Below are 21750 nucleotides of genomic sequence, written 5' to 3' on the forward strand. Positions count from 1 at the left end.
CTTTGAGAAGATGTGTATCTTTTGTTCCGTTCGTTTGATTCAGAGGTAGTGTTAAACTACTTTAGGGATTAATTTGAAAGGCTGGAGTCCCTGCAGTGCAAACTAGAGGCTCCCAAATGTATTGGACTGCAGCTCTCATAATCCCCTAACCAGTTTGATGTTGTGCATTGTAGTCCAACAGAGATAATGTTTCCAAGCTCTTCCCCCAGTGTGTGTGCTGTGAAAAAAGAACCCACAAATGTTCCTCACTTGTTGCACATGATTTTTTGCCAGATAGCTTGTGTTGCACTTCAAAAGCAGTTGTCTCAGGGGGTGACACCCACAGGGTATGTAAAAATATGGTTTGTCCCTAGTTCCCATCATGTGGGAGAGGCAGCAAAATGGATGCATTTATGATCATCAGCTGTGATGGCCTCCATGCACATAATTCCTGCATAGAGTCATGTTGATGTGTATAGGTTCCCCTACAGAAGTGACTGGAGATTTTTGGAACTTCTATGTTTAGTTCAAGGTTGCAGAATGGAGCTGTGCAGACAGTAACCTTGCACATACTGGAGCCATGGCAGTTAAAGTGGTGTCATACTCATTATTTCTCCAGTGTAGATGCACTCAAAGTCTTTGGAAGAACAGAAGACAAGTTGGCTCCATTTTCTAAAGGACATCCTTTCAGATATTTGAGGAGGGCTCTATCATACCACTTCTCAGCCGTCTTTTTTCTAAGCTAAACATACCCAACTCCCTCAGCTGTTCTTCATAAGGACTGGTGATTTTGACCTTTGGTCATGTTGTTTGCTCTCCTCTGGACACCCTCCAGCTTCTCAACATCCTTTTTTAAATTGTGTCCAGAACTGGCCACAAGATTCCATGTGAGGTCTAACCAAAGCAGAATAGAGTGATAGTGGGCCCAAAACAGACAGGCCAAAATAAAGCTGCTTTGGGTCACTTTGGAGGTATGCTGTTTAAATGATGCATGTGTCCTAAGAGGCCAGAAACTGTGCCAAACCCATGCTCCAGTCCTTAGGATTGGAGTGCGGCTTTGGCACAGATTTTGGCCTCTTAAGATGCATGTGTCATTTAAACAGCATACCTCCAAAGTGACCCGAAGCAGCTTTATTTTGGCCTGTCTGTTTGGGCCCATTATTACCATCATTGAGCTGTGATTTATATTTCTGTTAATAAGAGTTGCCTTATTTTCTTTTCCAGGGAGGCACCCTTAGACATTGGAAGTGTGTTGGTTGTAAAGACGTTGTTTGTATCAAAAGTTACAGAGAAAGATCTGAAGCGCAACTATACCTGTTTTGCTCATAACAATAATGGGACTACTCATATGCAAGCGTGGGTGAGGATGAAAGGTAAGGGGTGCTTCCAGTGTCATACTTGTGACCCATGGAACTTTTGGCTGGATAGAGCACACTAGAGTCCAGGAAAGTTTATGCTAGAAAGTTCTTCTTCCCAGCTTGTCTCAAAGGTGCTACAGGTTGAGTCTCCCTTATCCAGAATTCCAAAATACTCCAAAACCCAAAACTTTTCTTATGGATGGCTGAGATAGCCACACCTTTGCTTTCTGATGGTTCAATGAATACAAAGTTTGTTTCCTACACAATATTATTTTAAAATATTGTATAAAATTACCTTCAGGCTATGCATATAAGGTGTATATGAAGCAAATGAATTTTGTACATCTCCAAAATATCTCATTATCTTTGTTGTTGTTGTTGTTGTTGTTAATAATAATAATAATATATTTGTATCCCACCCCTCTGAGAACAACCAGACTGGCTAACAAAGTTAAAAATACAACACATATAAAATCCCTGGTGCCCTCCCCTCCTTAAAAAAGTATTAAATCCAATGCAGAATTTAAAAACAAACAAACAAAAAAACATACAAATTAAAAACTGACCAGGAGGTCAACAACATCAGTCAGCAAACCATCAATGGGAGCGGCAGTATCTTATTCCCAGCCATTGTTCTGAGGCCGGGTTCTCTATTCTGGGAAGGCCTGCCGGAAGAGATCCGTCTTAACAGCCTTTTTAAAGCTGTCTAAGGATGTAAGTAGACGGATCTCATCCGGCAGGCTGTTCCACAGTCTTGTGTTGTGTGCCTTCAAGTTGTTTCCAACTTACAGTGATTCTAAGGTGACCCTATCACAGGGTTTTCTTGGCAAGACTGGTTCAGTGAATACACCTTGTGGCCAAAAAAAAAAAAAGAGTGATATGTAGGGTGGTGATAAGTAGAGGGCCAAGGACTTTGTTGCATTGTGAGAAACTGGAACAAAACTAGAACAAAACTAGAACAGGGATAGAGGTATTACAGATAAAAGATAAGACTGATAATATTTGCTATTCAAAATCAAACATTCAAGAACATACACCAAAAATTGTTGTACATCCTGTCAACATCATATAACTTAAACTGAGGGTGCGTGAAACAATGACCTTGCAGTGAAAACTTGCAGTGTACACAATGACCACAAGCATAATGGCCCTTAACACTTGTTTCTGTCTGAACTTGTTTTTATGAAAAAGCAGTGGAGCAAAAGGTCCTACAAATTTTGAGTATGTTGTTAAGCCACATTAGTTGGGGACATTTTCAGATGCTTTAGCAGTTTCTCCAAAACTGTTTATGAATTCACTGCTTTGAGTCCTGTTTAAATGTAAGGTATCTTTATGCTCATTGTGGAGAACTCACACAATAGATATTGGTTATGTTATACAGTCAGCCCTCCCCTAACACAGGGGATCCGTTCCAGACCCCTGCATAAGGCAAATTGAGCGTATCTCAAATCCCATTAAGGACAACGGGGTACACCCCGTGGCGTGCTGTGGTGCAAGTGCCACAGGTGCGCACCCCATTTTTCTATCAGGGTTTGCTTTCCTCATGATCTCAAGTCCATGAAAGGCAAGCCTGTGTAAGGGGCAGGCCAACTGTATGATGTTTGTATGATGTACAGCAATGGTTCCCAAACTTTGGTCCTCCAGATGTCTTGGACTTCCATTCCAATAAGCCCTAACCAGCTTGGCCAACAGTCAGGAATCCTGGAAGCTGAAGTCCAAAACATCTGGAAGAACAAAGTTTGGGAACCACTGGTGTCCAGTAACCTTTGAAGTATATTGTTCAGTGTTGGACACTGAATAGTAAATATTAGCAATATGATATCTTATCTGTTATACTCCTATATCTGAAAACAGATCCATGGTTTATCCATACAGGAAAATACAGTAACATTCCAAATCCACAAAACAGCAATATCTTCATTGGGACAACCAAAATGCTTGAAATACATGATGCATTATGTACAGCGATACCTTTCTTGAGCCAACCAATACATGTATCATGTATTTTGTGCATTTTGGTTGGCCCAAGAAAAGTATTGCTGTTTTGTGGATTTTGAATGTTATTGTACTATGCTTTTGTTCTAGTATTTTGTCCTAGTATAAATATAGGTTTTGTAGTCTGAGGAGTGCCAGAAGGAAGGCGCATTAGTGCTGCCACAGGAGTGGTTGTAACATAGGAGTTCCAATCACTTCTTGTGGCAGCATTACGTACCAGTCACAAATGGCTTTTTGTGGGTCAGATAGCCATCACTAAACCCACACCTTGATAGAGAAGAGCCAGACTCTCCACCAGAGTAGATTTCAGTACCTCAAAAAGTGGAGATCTCATTGTTCTTTGGGCAATGTTGGCAATCAGCTGCCTTCCTGTTGTCCTTCTACCTTCACAGTCTTCTTGGCTACTGAGAAAACCCATAATGGGAAGGTGTGTTGGGCAAGAATCACTTGAAGGCTTTCTCACCCATATCTTTCCTTCTGCCTCTTTGCTTCTAAAGTAGCCCAACTAGACCTGCTAGAAAACAAGTCACAGAAACTTCCCCTGGGGCTTTCACTCTCTCTGTAGTCTCCCTTAGCTCTATATCCATTTTCCATTCCCCCCCCCCACCATAAACATTTTTCTTAACCCCAAATGCCCTTCTTGAAGCATGGGACCAAAGGTAGAAAGTCACACTCTCTCAGTCTCAGGAGAAGGCAATGGCAAACCTCCTCTGAACTTATCTTGCAAAGAAATCCTATGATTAGGTTTGCCTTAAGGATGCCAGAAGTTGGAAACGACTTGAAGGCACAAAACAACAATAACAACAACAATAATAGTGTCTCAGTTTAGGAAGGGGTTAAAAACATTCCTATTTGAGCAGGCTTACCCCTGACTCTCTGACCCCTGAAGTATTCTCTCCTCGCCCCCTTCGTCAGCATGTTAGGCTGGCATGAGTGGGGGTTTTATTGTTTTTATTGTATTATGTTGTTGCGATTTTATATTGTTGATATTGTCATACTGTTATATTGAATGTTGGAAACCGCCTTGGTCTTAGAAAGGCGGTATACAAATAAAATTTTACTTACTTACTTATTTACTTTTAAATACTTTTGTACTGTATTATATGGTGGTTTTAAATATTCTTAAATTTTATTTTAATTTAAAGGGGTCTCTCCTGAACCTTAAATAGCTCAGGGGGTGGGGAGGCTCAAGGACATGGCAAAAATGCCACCACATCCTCTTAGAGGCTGTTTGGGGATATTGTGGAGCAAAATTGTAATTTTATTTATTTATTGCAGTAGTTTAGTGGTGATGGCCACCAGCCATGCCTCTTAGGTAGCATAATATGCATAATATAATATGCCCTCCTATCCTCCCAGAGCTGCCCACTCTTGCTGCATAAAAAGATTTGCTGGCAACAGCATAAATTATAATTTCCTTTTGTGGTACCCTCCACTAGTATATTTAACTCAGAAAATCTGGGTTTTTGCTCTCATGAAAATCCTGTTTCTTTATTGATCTCCAACAGTTCCAGTCTCAAGGTACACTGTGGAGCTGGCATGTGGCTTAGGGGCCACCATCCTCCTTGTGGTCATCTTGACGGTCATCTACCATGCCTATTGGCTTGAAATGGTACTCTTCTACCGTGCACACTTTGGGACAGATGAAACCATCCTGGGTAAGGGATTTCATTTGGTTGTATGAACTGTTCACCCATTTCTCCTTTTCAGACACACCCAGGTTCAATAAATTGCAGTATGCATGGCCACATAGTCATGGCCAGTCTGGCTTTTTATTCTTTTCTATTCTATCCATTTTATATCTGGATTTTCTGCTGAAAACCAGGTCAATCAGCACCTTTTCCCCCTCTGGATTAATGCTCTGAGGCAATGAAAGCCCGGGAGTTTGCCCCAATCGTCCCATATGTCATTTGGATAACTTGTTGTGAACACTATAAGAATAATAAATTATTTCTGTCTTGCCTCTCCTCAAGGCTTGAGGTGAGGTACAGTGTGTTAAAATAGGAAACACAATTAAAGACACATAAATCCACAGTTGAAATAGAATACTATAAAACCATTAAAAGACATTCATAAGAGTTCTTATACAGATTAAAAAGTCATGATTTAAAATCTACTGGATAGGCCTGCAAGAAGAGATATATCTTTAATGCTGTTTTAAATGCAGTCAGCATTTCAAGCTGTCATATCTCCTCTGGCAGGCCATTCCAAAGTCTGGGGGCAGCAGAAAAAAAGGTAAAACCATTTAAATTGGCCCATGTAGACTTGCCCACCATTGATCTTTTCATCTTTCTCTTGTTGTGGTTTTCCTCCCTTTTTATAGATAGGAATTTTTAGTTTAACAAGATTCAGTTTCTCTGCAAGCATCGGTGCCCCAATACAGTTCTCCCCCACCACCACCACCACTTTTTCTGTTACACAGTGTTTCTCTGTCTGTTTTCTACCCTGGGTTCCTCTCCATCTGTCTTCCAAACGACATGACAATTTATAACCTGTCCTCAAAAGAAAATGTGGATGTACTTATTATCTATTTACTTATAAATTAATGTTCTAGTATCTGCTGCTCCAGAGGCTCAAACACAGACCATTGTGTCCAAATTTCAAGAAAAGAGATCTTGCCTAAACGTTAGGAAGAACTTTTTACTGTAAGAGTTGTTTGCAGTAAATTTCCTCAGAGAGTCGTGGATTCTCCATCTTTGAAGGTCTTTAAAGAGAGTTTGAATAGTCATCTTTTGGGAGTGCTAAACTTCGTCTTCTTCCATGGCAGAATAGAGGTAGACTATATGGGCCTTCAGATGTTAAGATTCTATTATTCTATTATAGGACAATGGGGTTGTTCTCACTAGGTGAAACCCCGCGTTCTGAATCGAATCCAAGGAGTGGGGTTCCTATTAGGATCCGATTTAAACCTAGAACGGTTCTAGAGCAACCCGCAATCGTCCCCACTACAAATCGAATTGTAGAGCGGAATAAAATTTTGAATCGAGTTTTCCTCATTTAACGCGTGTTAAAAAAACACTAGGGTCTGAGCTACGTTTTCCCATTGATTCGATTTAGGAACCGGAGCATTTAAATAGGAACGACAGCCTTTGAAATTGCATTAGATGAATGGGAGGAGCGGAGTGCGATGGGGCTGGCCTTGGGGGAGTTGCCCTTTCTGTCCCCATCCGTCATGGCTGTCGCCATTTTTGCTTCCCTCACCCCTTTGTCCGCTGTGGTCTTTCAATAAGAGATAAGGATTATTTTTATTTTTTATTTTAATGGTTTACAGGCGCTTAATCTCTTCAGCGCTTTAAGCGCCTGAAGTCCCGGCTGCTCAAGCGCCTGCATCTGCCAGTGGATTGCAACCTCCCCTCTGTGTGGGGAGAGCCCATTTCTAACGGAGGAGAGGCAGGAAGGGAAGGCTCCTCTCGAAGAGGCATTCCCTGCCCGCTTGGGCTCTGATCTCGCCCAGACAGGGAAGGGAAGGCTCCTCGCGAGGAGGCATCTGATCTCGCCCAGGCAGGGAAGGGCTCTAATCAATGGGGGCGGATAGAGCCTTTCTCTCTCCCTTTCTCAAATGGAATCTGCCTTCTCCTCCAACCCTGGAAAGAGAATCTTTGGGAAGAGTGCTCCCTCCCTGCTTTTCCAGCAGCCTCCTTCATTGATCTCTGGGCTCTCTGAAGGGATTCTCCCATAGTTCCTCTGGAAAGAGCTTCGCTTTGCCAGAAGCCTCCCCCATTGATCTCTGTGCTCTCTGAAGGGATTCTCCCTGGCTGTCTTTTGGGAGACATGAAGAGGGGATGCTGTCATGGAAAACCTATCCCATAGTTCCTCTGGAAAGAGCTTGGGTTTCTTAAATTCGCTTTCCTAAATTCGCTAAATTCACAAACAGTCAATGAAATGGAAACGATGCCAAAAGATAAATCGCTTCCAAATATTCCGGATTAACGTTACATCATTCTGACGTACTATTGATTGATAGCTCCAAATAAGGTATGGAGGAGAAGAATCGCTTTATTTAAACACCGATTTCATGCCAAGTAGGAACGCTTGCAGGTAAAAACTTCGATTTAAATAACCAGATGGGAACGATGAACAAAGCGATTCAGATAGCGGGATAAGAACAGTGTTATTTTGAATCGATTTTATTAAAAACGTTGTATTTTAAATCGTTTCAAATCTTAAGTGGGAACAACCCCAATATAACACATCCCGTTCTCTTGGCCTCAGAGGAAGGCAATGGCAAATCTTGCTAAGAAAACCCTGTGATAAAATTGCCATGAGTCAGAAATGAAATGAAGGCATGCAGTAACAACTACAAATAACTTGCACAGATCTCTCCCAGTATTTGACCATCCCAAGGATTGCAGAGGAATTATTCTGTGTACAAACACATGTAATTTTTTTACATGTGCACACACACACAAAACATTTTCTGCTCAGAATGCACTGTTTTCTTCACATAAAACCCCATTTGTGGGTGCAGAAGACAGAACTTTGCATGATAAAAAATGTGTTTTTTCTAAGCAGAATAATTCCTCAGCAGCACTTTTGGATGTGTGAATAGAGAGAGAATACTGTGGACGAATGTTCCCTGCACAACCACTCTGGCAGCAGGGAGTAAATCAACATAATTATTTGTCCTATGCATAAAAGGATGAAATAATCACGGATTGGCATCCCTAGTGCAATGGACCTATTAGCCACCCTTGGAGATCTGAAGTGGAGAAATGGGATCGTCTGGATATCATTTGCCATTTATTGGCCCAATTTTACTAGAAGAACAATAGGTGTGACCTACTCTTTGTTTGTATTTTTGGTGACTTAAATTAAATAAAAAGGAAAAAAATAGATTCTGCAATAGCCTGCAAGGAAGTGCTGGAAGCCTTCAGCTAAACCAGTATAGTCTGCCCTCTGTATCCACAGATTCTTCATCCGTGGATTCCACCATCCTTGGCTTGAAAATATTTTAAAAAATCCAAAGAGCAAACATAACGGAGGTCATTTAACTATGCCATTGTATTTAATGGGACTTGAGCATCCATGGATTTTGGTATCCATGAAGAATCCTGGAACCAAACCCCAGTGGATACCTCAAAGCTGTACTGCTCAAAGTTGTAGTCCATGGACAACAAGATATTGGCTGCCAGTCCATTGTGAGTTTCCAGGAAAGAAACAAACAGTTGCCAGCAGTGGGCACAAATATGGTGGCGCTCACTGGCACTTTGAAAAGAAAACCCTGCTGCTCCTCTGCATCAGATATGTCAGAAGCACAGGGCTAAAGGACAGGGATGCTTTCCTCTGCTTTACCAATAGTAATGTTGATTTTTTTAGCAGTAATGTTTTTGGGATATCTGATAAAGTCTTGGGGAGGCCTGAAATTGTAGCCAGCTCCAGTTCAGAGCACCTTTCTCTTCTCTTCTCTTCCCCTCCCTTTCCACCCCCCCTTTTCCTGCAAACTGTGCTCTCTTTTGTATTGTAAATTCCCTGGCAGGATCCATTCTTTTTAATATAATCCCTGTACCTCGCCAACCTGTTGCAAGTGCTTGATAAATGATTGATGTTGGTATTGTTTTTTGCTCCCATTCTTCCCACCCACCTGGCTAAGCCATGTGTGCAACTGAACATCAGAACAATGAACAACTGTGTGTATGATCCCGTTGTTGCTCCTCTTAGTCAATAGAGGCTCTTGGCCTCTTATTCCGTATTCTTGTGTGGATCCCAGATGGCATTGTTTTCTTGATGTTCAAAGGCACCGAATAATTTGGTTTGCTTTTATACAACCAAGTATGTGCTTAGCATTCTCCTTGAAGTGAAATAAGTAAGATTTTTTTCCTGGAGACAGAGGAGAAGTTGGCATCATGGTGTCTGGCCAGCTTGTTAGTGTTCATATTATAGAATCACAGAATGACACGGTTGGAAGAGACCCCCAAGGGCCATCCAACCCCCTTCTGTCATGCAGGAATACACAATCCAATCATTCTTGACAGATGGCTATCCAGCTTCTGTTTAAAACCTTCCAAAGAAAGAGACTCTACTATCCACCCAGGCAGCAGCTTCCACTGTTGAACCACTCTTACCGTCAGGAAATCCTTCCTCTGAAGCCAAGAAAGAAGCCATGGGAGAGGCCTTCTGCCTTCATGCTCTGTTTAGAGGTTTTCTGGAGGATTTGCCTGGCCACTGTTGGAGTCAAGATGCTGGGTTTTGATCTGATACAGAAAGGATGTACTTAATGTTGCAATATGGGGATAGACAACTAGCAGGAGTTGAGAGCCCTCAAAATCTGTTTGCAAGATCTTAGAAGTCCCCAACTATACTACTCACTTAGAATTTTTAAAAATCAACTATAGCATAACCCCCATATCCACAGGACCCATATCTGTGGTTTCACTGACCCTTGTCCAAAAACGTTGTTCCCTCTAGGCATTTTCTAAGTCCTCCAGTATGATGGCACTCTTCCAACCTAAGTTGACCATAGAGTCATACTGGAAGACCTAGAAATGCCTAGAGAAGTGTTCTGTCTAGGAAACCCTATGTCGTCCAGCAGAACTCTATGGCCAACATCCTCCAGAAGTTATCTATTTCAATAGGATTCACTATTTTGATACATGCACACTAAGGCCTGGTACACACTGCCGGAAAGCGGCAATCTGGGACAGCTTTAGGGCTTGGGATTGTGGAGCGACCGCATGCTCCCGAACCCTACCGCACGGTGGAGGTGGTGGTGCCATCATGGCACAGCCCCATCCACAGGGGGGCCATCATGATGACGCAAGCGCGGTGCTGTGCTTGTGTCATCGATGCATGATTTTTTGGTGCAGAGGGAGGCCCCACAGTTTGGCTGCTGTGGCATCCCTCAGGAGCAAAAACGGGTGCCTCCAGCCCACCCTTTTGGGGCAGTCTGTTGAGCCCCAATGTCCAGGAATATATTTCCTGAAGATACAGGGGTTATACTGTAATCTCTCTCTCTTTTTCATGTGTGCTGAAAGCTGTGCCAGAACAAGCCCTGGCACGCCCCGGAAGAAGTAATGGGGCGCACACCTGTGTCACATGTGTCACGCCGCAGGCACAAGTCCCATTGGCCTGTTACAGACAGCCAAAATAAAGCTGCTTCGAGTCACAGTGGAGGTATGGTGTTTCAATGATGCAAGAGTCCAGAGTCCAGAAGCCACACCAAAGCCATGCTCCAGTCCTTAGGGCTGGAGCGTGGCTTTGGTGCGATTTCTGGACTCTTAGGACGCATGCATCATTGAAACACCATACCTCCACTGTGACTCGAAGCAGCTTTATTTTGGCTGTCTGTAACAGGCCATTATTTCTAAGGGGGTTCCAGCATATGTTGGATTTCCCTTAGGGCCCGGAACGGATCACTGCATAAGGAAAGGGCCCACTGTACTTAAATTTCAACTTCTGGTTTATTTCTTGTTTAAATAAATGCCCCACTTGTACCTAAAATAGCCCAGGAGTGTCAAACCCCCCACCCCCCACCCCCGCAAAATTGCACCCACTCTCTTGGAGGGGTGTGGGGAGTATTGGAAGTAAAATGAAATTATGTGGAGATGAGCCCCCCAAAGACCCTGGGACCACATGTGATGTGTAGACCACAAGTCCCACCCCACCTGTTCTAATGCAAGTGTGGGAATCCTGTGTGGCCCTCCAGATGTTGTTAAGCTGCAACTCCCAGCATCCTTCACCATTGGCAAAAATCCTGGCTCGGCCATGTAAAAGCTCATTGGGTGGCCTTAAGCAAGTCACACTCTCTCAGGCTCAAAGGATGGGAATGGCAAGCCCCCTCTGAAGAAGCTTGCCAAAAAAACTCCATGATAGGTTTACTTTAGGGTTGCCACAAGTCAGAAACAACTTGAAGGCACACAGCAACATAGAGACAATGTATTGCAGCAGAGAAGTCAACATATAAAATAGCAAAATCAGGGTTTGATTTTTGGAATTTCTATTGTTTTGGAACATTTTCGAGCCATGGATGGTTGAATCCCTGGATAAGGAATCAGTAGCTATGGAGGACCAATTATTAACCAGGGCCGATCATACTTTGCTTCCAAAATCAAATGAGATTGGGTTTGTTCAGGTTGGCACAACTTTACAACTGGTTGCTCAATCCACTGGTAGATGCAGTGTGATTTTTAATGCCACCCCCCATGGAGTAGCAGCGGTTGGCACAGTGAAACACACAGAGCGCCATCCTTTCCGTCATGCTCTGCCACTTAATGCCATAAATGTTCTGTTTTTCCTTCTGGAGCAAAAGCTGGGAAGGGAGAACGAAATGTCTTCAGCTATCTAACTGAATTTTGTATGTCTCTGTGTTGTTGTTTTTCCTTCATGCATTCTCTCCGACTGGGGATACTGTCATAGATGGGAAGGAGTATGACATTTACGTATCCTATGCGAGGAATGCTGAGGAGGAAGAGTTTGTGCTGCTGACGCTGCGGGGAGTTTTGGAGAACGAGTTTGGCTACAAGCTGTGCATTTTTGACAGAGACAGCCTCCCCGGGGGAAGTGAGTATCCCAATGCTGCAGCTCTTTCCCCATTCTCTCTCCATCACTTATCCTCTTTTTCTCTCTGTGACACTCAGATTGTTTACGTAGGTGGCTAAGAGAGTGACACCTTTGCTCTCTGATTGTTCAGTGTACACAGACTTTGCTTCATGTACATAATTATTTTAAAATATTGCATATAAAATTAGCTTCAATCTATGGGTATAAGGCAGTGATTCCCAAACTTTGGTCTTCCAGATGTTTTGGACATCAATTCCCAGAATTCCTGACTGTTGGCCAAGCTGGCACGGACTTCTGGGAGTTGAAGTTCAAAACACCTGGAGGACCAAAGTTTGGGAATCACTGCCTTATCGCGTGATTGTGCGCAGGTTATCACACATATCACACTTATCCCATCAGTATTCTGTTTCTGTTAATGAAAAGTGACACAACAATTCCACTTCATTTTTGGGATACTGACAGGGTAAGTGTGATGTCGTCTGATAATCTTTGCACGATTGCACGCTAAGGAGGGTAGTGATTCGCTTCACTCCTGTCCTTTTTCACATGTAATAATCTCACAGTCTCTGAAGCAACAGAAAACAAGCTTGTTCCATCTTCAGTATGACATCCTTTCAAATGTTTAAATTGGACTATCATGTCACCTCTTAAACTTCTCTTCTTCAGGCTAAACACACCCAGCTCCCTAAGATGCTCCCTAAGGCTTGGTGATTTCCAGACCTTCCACCATTTTGGTCCTCTTCCTCTAGACATCTTATTGCCCCCTTTGAGATATATAGAAGAGGGGAGAGATGCTCCCTCGGGTCCCAAGGTCCCAATCCTAAATTGCAAAGATTCCCACCAGTCCAGGATTCTTCTTATCAGGATTTCTTGATAATCAAAGAAACATGTTTTGACCACTTTTCAAATATTATTGAATATCCCTTCCATTCTTAGCAAATACGTCTGCAAGGCAAGGCATTCATTTAAATTATGAATATGGAAATGCAGCCCATACACTGAATGCAGTCCTGAAAGCCTGCTTTCCAGCCATCAGCATCCCCAGGAGATCCTCCAAAAACCCCATTCATTGTTGTCGATCTCCTTCTAGTTCAACTTGTGGTGGCCCTCTGAAAGAGAAACTGCCCAGCTCAGGTCTTGCAAACTCAGGGCAATCCTGGCTTCTTTGATTAAATCTGTCGATCTGCAATGAGAGATAGTTTTTTGTGAGTTTTTTGTGCTATGTGGCCATTTTCTAGAAGAGTTTCTTCCTGACGTTTTGCCAACATCTAGATGATGCCAGCCACAGATGCTGGTGAAACGTCAGGAAGAAACTCTTCTAGAACATGGCCACATAGCCTGAAAAACCCACAAAAAACTATGAATGTCGGCCATGAAAGCCTTCGACTTCACATTGCAATTAGAGAGTTCATCTACACTGTAGAAATAATGCAGTTTGACACTCCTTTAACTGCCCTGACTCCATCCTACATAATCCTGGAATTTGTAGTTTGGTAAGCCACCAGCATACCTTATCAGGAAAAGCTAAAAGCTAAAGACCTAGCAAAACTACAAATCCCAGGACTCCATAAGCTGGAGCTACAGCAAGTACAGTGGTGTCAAACTGTGTTATTTCTGCAGTGCAGATGCACACTAGATATTTCTCTTTTCCTACTGCCTTCTACCTTTCTTAGCCTTATTGTCTTTTCCAATGAGTCAGGCTCTCTCATGATGTGTTCAAAGTATGACAGCTTTTGCAGAGGGTTCAGCCTTGATTTGCTCTTGGACGCATTGATTTGTCTTTTGGGCAGTCTGTGGGTTCTGCAGAACTCTCCTCCTGTCCCCCATCCTCTGAATCCCCTGTACTAACCCCAAAATATAATTTTGGTGACCAAGAAAACCAAAACAACTTTAAAAAACCCCAAACTTTAAATGTGTAAATAAACATGCACATTTCAGCCAAAAGTCTTGGTTAGGGTTATTACAGTGAGCTAAACTCATCTAAGGTATGATTATAGTTTGATAGGATTGGTACAGTAAGATCAATACTTCGAGGATACATGTAGTAAATAAAGTTAGACAGAAGAAAGAGAAAAAGGAAACTTTTGCAATGTAAATTGTTGAAGACTAGGCTTTAAGGCAACATTGGAAGTAAGGTTTATACTCAATTTAGTGTCTGACACTGTAGAAAGGGGAATTCCCTTTCAAATGTGATATGAAAGTTGTGTTGAGCATGTTTTTTATGTTTTAATAAATAAATTTTAAAAAAAGTCTTGGTTAGGGTTATGTCATCCAAATGTCCAGAATGCAGAGGTCTAGGTGTGAACAATGTCCAGTGTCTCACTCTATGTAAAGCTAGAAATTAGAATACTAGAAGGGAAAAATCATTTTTTGTTTGGGGGGGGGGGGGAATAGAATTCTTATTTAGAAGGGCAATGCCCTCATTTTGCCCTCTTCCCTACAGTTACACCCCTAGGAAGAACCTGAAAGCAGAGATGGGATAAAGGGCTAGTTTTTGTACCCAGGCCCCCCTGGGCTTTATGGATGGATGAAAATGCCAAACCTGCTTCTACGTTCTGTAACCCCCCCCCCCCACACACACACACACACAGAAATTCAGCATGGCTTGAAGACCTACCCTTTGGGGCAGAAAATAGTGGTCGGAGGGGTGGGGGTTCTGGAGGGATCACAGGCCCCTGGGGTGCAAAGATAAGAGATTTATTGTTGTGGTAGAGATGTTTGGTTGTTTCTTGAACTTGCATAGATGCCTGAAATCTTTTGCCTGGTTAACTAAGTGTGTTTGTTTTGGAAGACGAGAGGGTGAAAACCATGGGGTTGATGATCACACACACACACACAGAGATAGACACGTCTTTCATATTATTCTTTGCTTCACCACTGAGACAATTGCTGAACATTAGCCAGCCCTGCAATTTCTGTGCTATTAAAGAAAATCCAACTTTAAGTGCTGCTAAACCTCAGATTCTGCAGAGTAAATGGAAGGAATTAGTTGCAACAGATGCACCCATTCCTCGTAGTAAAATGGCCTGTTTTATTCTATGTTTCTGCAGATCCTGGTAATTTAGCAAGTGGTAGGATGATACTGAGAAAGTTTACGCAGGAATGTGGGAGAGATTATGGGTAATGGAGAGAAGGAGGGAGTAGTCAGAAGTAATGTCAAAATACTTAGTTTCATGTCTTCCCATAGTCTTCACAATGACCCTGTAAACTAGATTATCTTTCAGAGTTTGCAAAACTACCAGAATCCCCCTGCCAGAATGGTCACTGGATTCTGGGAGCTGGAATCCACACAAGGAATCACAAGCTCTGGTTGTATTTCAGGTAACATCAAGAGAGGGAGAGTGCATAAAAGCAATGTTTCTTCTTTGATATACAAGGAAGATGGTGGGAGGCTCTTGTGGAAATTTAAAGACTGAATTATTTTAGCACATGTCATCCAGGGAGCAAACTTTCCCTTATTTTGAAAGTAATTTTTTTTAGATTCATGACTGTCAGTGGATGAATGGGAGCAAATGGTCCAGTTCTGGAGTTGGATTTGAGTTTGCATCTCCTTATGTGTTCCATGTTTTGCTCAAGCCTTGATAACAACAAAAAAGCAGACATGTCACCTCATCTCTAGAAGCAACGGTGACAATGATGGCATCTGTTTGCCCGGCAGGCTTTCCCGACTCAGAGCCAGAATCGTTGATGTGAGGCACCTCCTTCCCTCCTTCTGCTCAGGTTCTTTATGCATAACCTGGCACTGGCTCCTTGTTCCTTCCTTGGCACTGGAAGTTGGTCTTGTTGTCTATTGTGCAGACTAGCATATTTCCATTGCCCAAGCCTCAGCAGATGTTAACAACACATGCAAGCATCTTCATCCGGTTGGTTGTCTGTTGGAATTCTGTGAAAGCTTACACCTTCAGTGAGCGGTATACATCATAGAATCATATCATCTTTGAGTTGAAAGGTACCACAAGGGTCAACTAGTCTAGCCCCCTGCCTTGCAACTATAGCCCTTTTGAGAGTTGCCCATCCCACATCTGTTTAAGGACCTTCAAAGAAGGAAAGTCCATCACCTATTCCACTGCCAAACTGCTCTTGCATTAAAGAAGTTCTTACTAATTTTGGGGTAGAATCTTGTTTCTGTTTGAAAAAATTCAGTATCCCTTTTTCCCTTCCTCTTTACTATTTAGAGCAAGCAGGGTAGCATAGATGTTCCTGCATGTTAAACTCTGCTCTTTTTCTTCATTTAAAAATACTAGCATTGAATTTTGTTGTTTGTTGTTGTTCTGTCGTTATTGCTTTGTGCCTTCAAGTTGTTTCTGATTTATGCTGACCCTAAGCCAAACCTACCGTGTGGTTTTCTTTGGCAAGATTTGTTCAGAGGATGTTTGCCTTCGCCTTCCTCTGGTCAAACCATTACACCATGATGGTTCTCACTACTAGCATTGAATTACATGGCAATAAATACCATTTGTAACCCTGTTAAAAAACCATGTGATTCAGGTCACTTCCTTTTTGGAAGTTACTCACACAAACAGATTCTTCTCTCCCTATTGGGTCACCATCTCCTTCCCACAGATTCCTCAAAAAGATGGTGAGACCTAAAGCTTTCTTCTTTTACCTGATCTATTCATTAGCTAGTTGGGATATATGCTCCCTAATCATATATAGATTCAAGCCATTAGTAAATATTGCATTTATTGCAAGCTACCTGTCAGTTTCATTTCTCATGCACTACCACCTTATTGCAGGACTAGGTGAGAGTGAAATTCTGTATGTATCAGATCTCTGGGGGGAGATGGCCACCACGAAAGTTTTTGCAGAAAACTGCCAGGTCAGTGGCCCTGATGAGACGATCCAAGCACCCTGTGAAGCAGGGATGGGCAAGGGGTGGACATAGAGCCACTTAAACCCCCAACCCAGGCTGTCTCTTTAGCCCCAACTCCCTTCCAAAACTTTCTTGGACTGATCTGTCATTCCATGAGAGAGGGAAAGTTGCAGCAAATTCTGCATACAGATAGGCAGTGGGAATTAGCCAGGAGGAAAGAGAATTTAGGAGGCTTACTAATAAAATGCCAGAGAGAACAATTTGTCCTGTAGGCTTCCCCCTCCCTCTGTACAGTATTTCCATATTGCCACATAAAAAAGGCTAAGTGTACCTCTCCTAGATGGAGTAGTGATTCAGTTTTTTGATAGCCTGTAAGTCTGTCCCCAAACTCACACACATGTGTTTGGATTGGAATCCTGTTCAGTATTTACAAGATCCTAAAATGGATTTACTGTACAATCTCATTAAGGTGTGGGATCCACATTTATGGATGTCAGTACCCCAATGTGACCCCCTCCCAAAACGTAGCTCATAAAGCAGGCAGCACCCCAACCCCAAAGAGTTCTGAGGTGCTGAAGATTGGGGTTCTGGAAAACGATTACTCCAGGTCTCTCCTCCTTGTGGGGCACCTTGAGACAAGCAGCCCCCTCCACAATATGTTCACGATCATTTTGGGGGAGGTGGCATTAGCAAACATCACTAAAACAATGAAGTGCCATCATTGTAGCTGATGATGCAGACAAGGAAAGACTTTTCTATCTTGACAGGTATTTGATGAGTGATGATATAAGACCCATCTTACACAATATACTGCATGTTGCTAATTGTCGTGTTAGTCTGTGTGGGTGTGTGCTGGTTTTAATTTTCTCTGATTCTTTAATTATGTTTAAACTTTTCTATTTTGTAGATTTTTAACATTTTTTAAAATAATTTTCCCAATCTGGGAAAATGGTGGAATATAAATAAGGTGATGGTGGTGGTGGTGGTGGTGGTGGTGATGCAGGGTCTTGGCCAAGGTTTTCAAAGGAGTTTGCATGTGTCCCCCCCCCCCCCCCCAATACATCCATCATTCAAAACCAAACTTCTGGCCAACATTGAGGGATTTCACCCTTTTTCTTGGCACTTGGAGCTCCAGATAATCCAGACAATTGGCCCATGGAGTCCTAGAATTCATTGAAGTTGCTGTTAGAAAGCCCTTGTCATCTGTTTCATGATCTCCTGCTCTGTGATTAAAATTCTGAGGAGCAATTTAGAGAGCTGATTATTTTTAGGCTGGAGAAGAAAAGATTAAGGGGTGGCATGAAAGCCATGTTTAAATATTTGAAGGGATGTCATATTGAGGACAGAGTAAACTTGTTTTCTGCTGCTCCAGAGACTAGGACACTGAACAATGGGTTCAAGCTACGGGAAAAGAGATTTCTACCTAAACATTAGGAAGAACCTTCAGAGGGTAAGCACTCTGTGGAAGATGCTGCTCCCTCAATGGGTGGTGGAATCTTCTACTTTGGAGGTTTTTAAACAGGATGAATGGCTACTTGTCAGGAGGGCTTTGATGGTGTCTTCCTGCAAGGCAGAAAGGGGTTGGACTGGATGGCCTTTGGAGATCTCTTCCAGCTGTAGAATTCTTTGATTCTAAGAGCAAAGAATCCTGATCCAGACTGAACATGAAAGTCAGGAAAGGCAGCCATCATCTGCCTTTAAGAAGCCTTCCTTGTTGCTGGGTTGAAGTCACAGATGTCTGCTCACAGACAGGATCTGCCTTCCCAGCCTGTTTTGCACGTCTCCTTCTGTTTGGCTGTTATTTTTTGATGAGCTGAGAAATCAGCTGTCCTTCCTCCGCTCAATCTCCCGCTTGGCTCTGATCAGTCCCAATCTGAGACCTCCTTCAGAGTAACCCTCTCATCATGTTTCTTCAGACTTCTTCATTCAAGGGAAGGGATTCTTTGAGTCTCCTGGCTAACCCCAAGATCCTGGTCACAATATTTATTATTTCACACCCCAAATATGGAAAGACAGACATACCACCGAAAACCTACCTACCCACAGCATTACAGGACAAATTGTTCTTGCTTGGTAGACAGTCTTCTAAACTTTTCTTTTTCTTTTGGCTAATTTCCCTGCTTTTTTCTACATAGAATTTGCTGCATTTTGTTTTACCCTCCCATGAAATTACCCTGCTTTCACAGTCTCTCGGGTGTTACTGACAAGGGTTTTGTGGCATCTGACTCAGATTCTATCCAGGAATCATCATCACCTCCTCCCCCACCTCTCTTTCTCTTCCTTTTCTCCCTCTTCTTTTCCTTTCCTCCAAGAATTTTGGACCATCAAGGATTCAAATTCTAACGAAGAATCATCATCATAATCAACATCATCATTTCTTCCTCCTCTTCCTCCTGTTTTTCCAAGCTCTATTTTTCTCATAGCCACACAGACAGATTTCCTCAAAGTCTCCTGTGATACAGCTTTATATGACCACTAGTAAAAGGCAATCCAAGAGCTTTTTTTGCTGAAACCCCTCTCTAAGTTGAGCAAGTAATATTTATCATTAAACAAACAAAAATTCCTGCTTTTGTTAGTAAGAATTAAAAGAATACTAGAATCATAGAATCATAGAGTTGGAAGAGACCACAAGGGCCATCCAGTCCAACCCCCTGCCAAAGGAGGGGATAAATCAGTAAGCAGGAAAAAGAAAGGCAGGAGGAGTAATAAAAGCAATTGAATGGTATTAAAAAGTGAACTGGTTCCTTCTAAAAGTAACCTAAGAATATTCAGGTGTCACCAAAGGTTTCTCAGAGAATACATTTTGTTGTTGTTTTTTTAGCAAGGCCATCCACCCTCAGTTCTTTCAGCCATGCCAACTAAGTTGATGGAAGCTGTAGTCCAGACTGGTGGAGAGCACTATGATAGGGAATATCATAGTGCCAGTGGTTCTTGAACCCATATTCTGAAGGTTTTGGTCTTAAGCTCCCACAAATATCAGCCAATGTGCCCATACTCAGGAATGCTAGGAGTTAAGTGCCAAACATATGGAGGAACAGTGTTTGAGGACCGCTGGAATAGACCATGGAGCTGGAGCCAAGCAGGCTCCTTGGGACACCTGATCCACATTTCTGAGAGCCAGTGTTGGCTTTAGGGATCCTATCCATGAGCAAGGAGACACATCTAAAGTTGCAACCCTATATATCTTTACCTGGGAGTAAGATCTATTGAACCTAATAAGGACTCTGTGCTGAATTGAAATGAGTAGGACTGTACTGCAAGGATATGATCCCATGTGCACTTCCTTGGGGAGAAGTCCTGCTGAAATTAGTGAGGTTGCTTTCGAGTGAACATGCAAAGGATTCCCAACTTCTGCATTATACAGGGAGTTGAACCACTGCTTTACAAATCCCCATGTCTCTGTTTTTCAAAATCCTGGTGTTTCCATGGAGTTATGTGCCCTGTGGTTCTTGGCCACTATGCCCAACCCTCTACCACCTTGATGGACATATTGCACCATTTTTCCCCAACATACGCAACATTTTGTGCTGCTGTTTTCATGCTGAAATGGGCTAATCTCCTTTGGGAAATACAGCATGGAACAAAATAACTATTAGCTTAGTTCAGGCTTCCTGGAAAGCATCTGTCTTTCTCCTGTGGGTAGGAGATTAAAGCCTTCTCTGGAAGGAGAGGACTTATCTCACAGTCCCTCTGATGTTTAGACTTCCTCCTTTGTCTGGGACTTTTGAAAAGGCCAAATCAGAGGGGACCAACCAAACTATGACATATGTCATCTTTTGACTACCAAGAGCTCATCCAAGCATGGAATGGCACACTCTTGGAAAGAGAGAGCAAAGCACTAGAATAGACTAGGTTGTTTTTGCATGCATCGTTTAGATTCCTTTTGGTAACACATGGTGTTGTAAAACCTGTATGCAAAGAGATCCCGTAGCGCCTTTGAGACAACTGTGTGAAACAAGTTGTAGCATGAGCTTTCATAGATGTGGTCTACTCAGATGCATGGACTCCATTGACCAAGTCTAGGAAAGCTTATGCTACAACTGCTTTTGCACAGTTAGTCTCAAACGTACTATAAGATCCCTTTTGTATACTGATATTCCAGACTAACATGGCTACGTCTCTGAATTCTACCCTCTGTTGGAGAACCTGGTAGTACCATAAAATATATATTGGGAGGTACTGAGGAAAAGAGATGTCCAGTACCTTCTTCTACAACACAGTCATCTTGGATGCATAGGAGCAGCTGGAGACTTCCCCAGCTCAGCTCTGTCTCCTCCCATTGATCTGTAGGGTTACATCCCAGGCACTTTGCAGTTCCCCTTGAACATCTCCCAGGGATGGAAGGCTGCAGGGTATGGCGTTGACTCCTCCTTGCCCAAGTGTGCAGGAACAGCCAGAATACATTCTGGTGCACCCACACAGTAGATCAATAGCTAGAGCCATGTAGGTGTGCTGGAGAGATTTAACAGGGACCAAAGGATGTACTTCTTTGTGTCAGTTGAAACTGATTTGTAGACTTTGCTTCCATGAGACAACAGGCTCTGGTGTCATTGGGGTTCACAAATCTGTTCTAGATTTTAGTTGGAATTTTCAAGGAGCTGTCAATGGTGCCTAACTTATCCAGCCCCCCTTCCACAGATAGCCATGTCAGGATGGTATCTGCTCCAGGTTTTCTCTTAGACTTGAAAGGAACTATCCAAGAAATTGATACATGTGCTGGTATCCTCACGACTCGACTTCTGTAATGCCCTCTACATGGGGCTACCCTTGTACCTAGTCCAGAAACTTCAGTTAGTCAAAATATGGCAGCCAGATTAGTCACTGGGACAGCTAGAGGTGACCACATTACACCTATATTAAAATCACTTCACTGGCTGCTATTAGTTTCTGGACATAGTACAAGGTGTTGGTGATGACCTTTAAAGCCTTTCATGGCCTGGGTCCCACCTATATGTGGGATCGCTTTCTTCCATACAATCCACTTTGCACACTTAGGTCCTCTGGGAAAAATTTACTTCAGCCAATAAAGACCAGACTGACTGCGGTTACCCAGAGGGCCTTTTCATCTGCTGCTCCCAAATTATGGAATGGCCTGTCGGAAGAGATACA

At 42.7% G+C, this 21750-nt stretch overlaps 1 protein-coding gene across 1 annotated transcript in view; it reads left to right on the forward strand.

Annotated features, from left to right (window-relative positions):
• Positions 1-21750, forward strand: part of LOC149317931 (interleukin-1 receptor accessory protein-like) — a 107178-nt gene that overhangs the window by 72394 nt on the left and 13034 nt on the right. Inside the window, exons 10-12 of the mRNA XM_089508681.1 lie at positions 1204-1352; positions 4841-4990; positions 11685-11828. Of these exons, the coding sequence (XP_089364807.1) occupies positions 1204-1352; positions 4841-4990; positions 11685-11828 (443 nt within the window). The remainder of the gene's footprint in view (positions 1-1203; positions 1353-4840; positions 4991-11684; positions 11829-21750) is intronic.

The sequence above is a fragment of the Sceloporus occidentalis genome, unplaced genomic scaffold (genome assembly GCF_023333645.1).
Source record: "Sceloporus occidentalis isolate IW3139 unplaced genomic scaffold, rSceOcc1.0.p SCAF_2, whole genome shotgun sequence".
Classification (NCBI taxonomy): domain Eukaryota; kingdom Metazoa; phylum Chordata; class Lepidosauria; order Squamata; family Phrynosomatidae; genus Sceloporus; species Sceloporus occidentalis.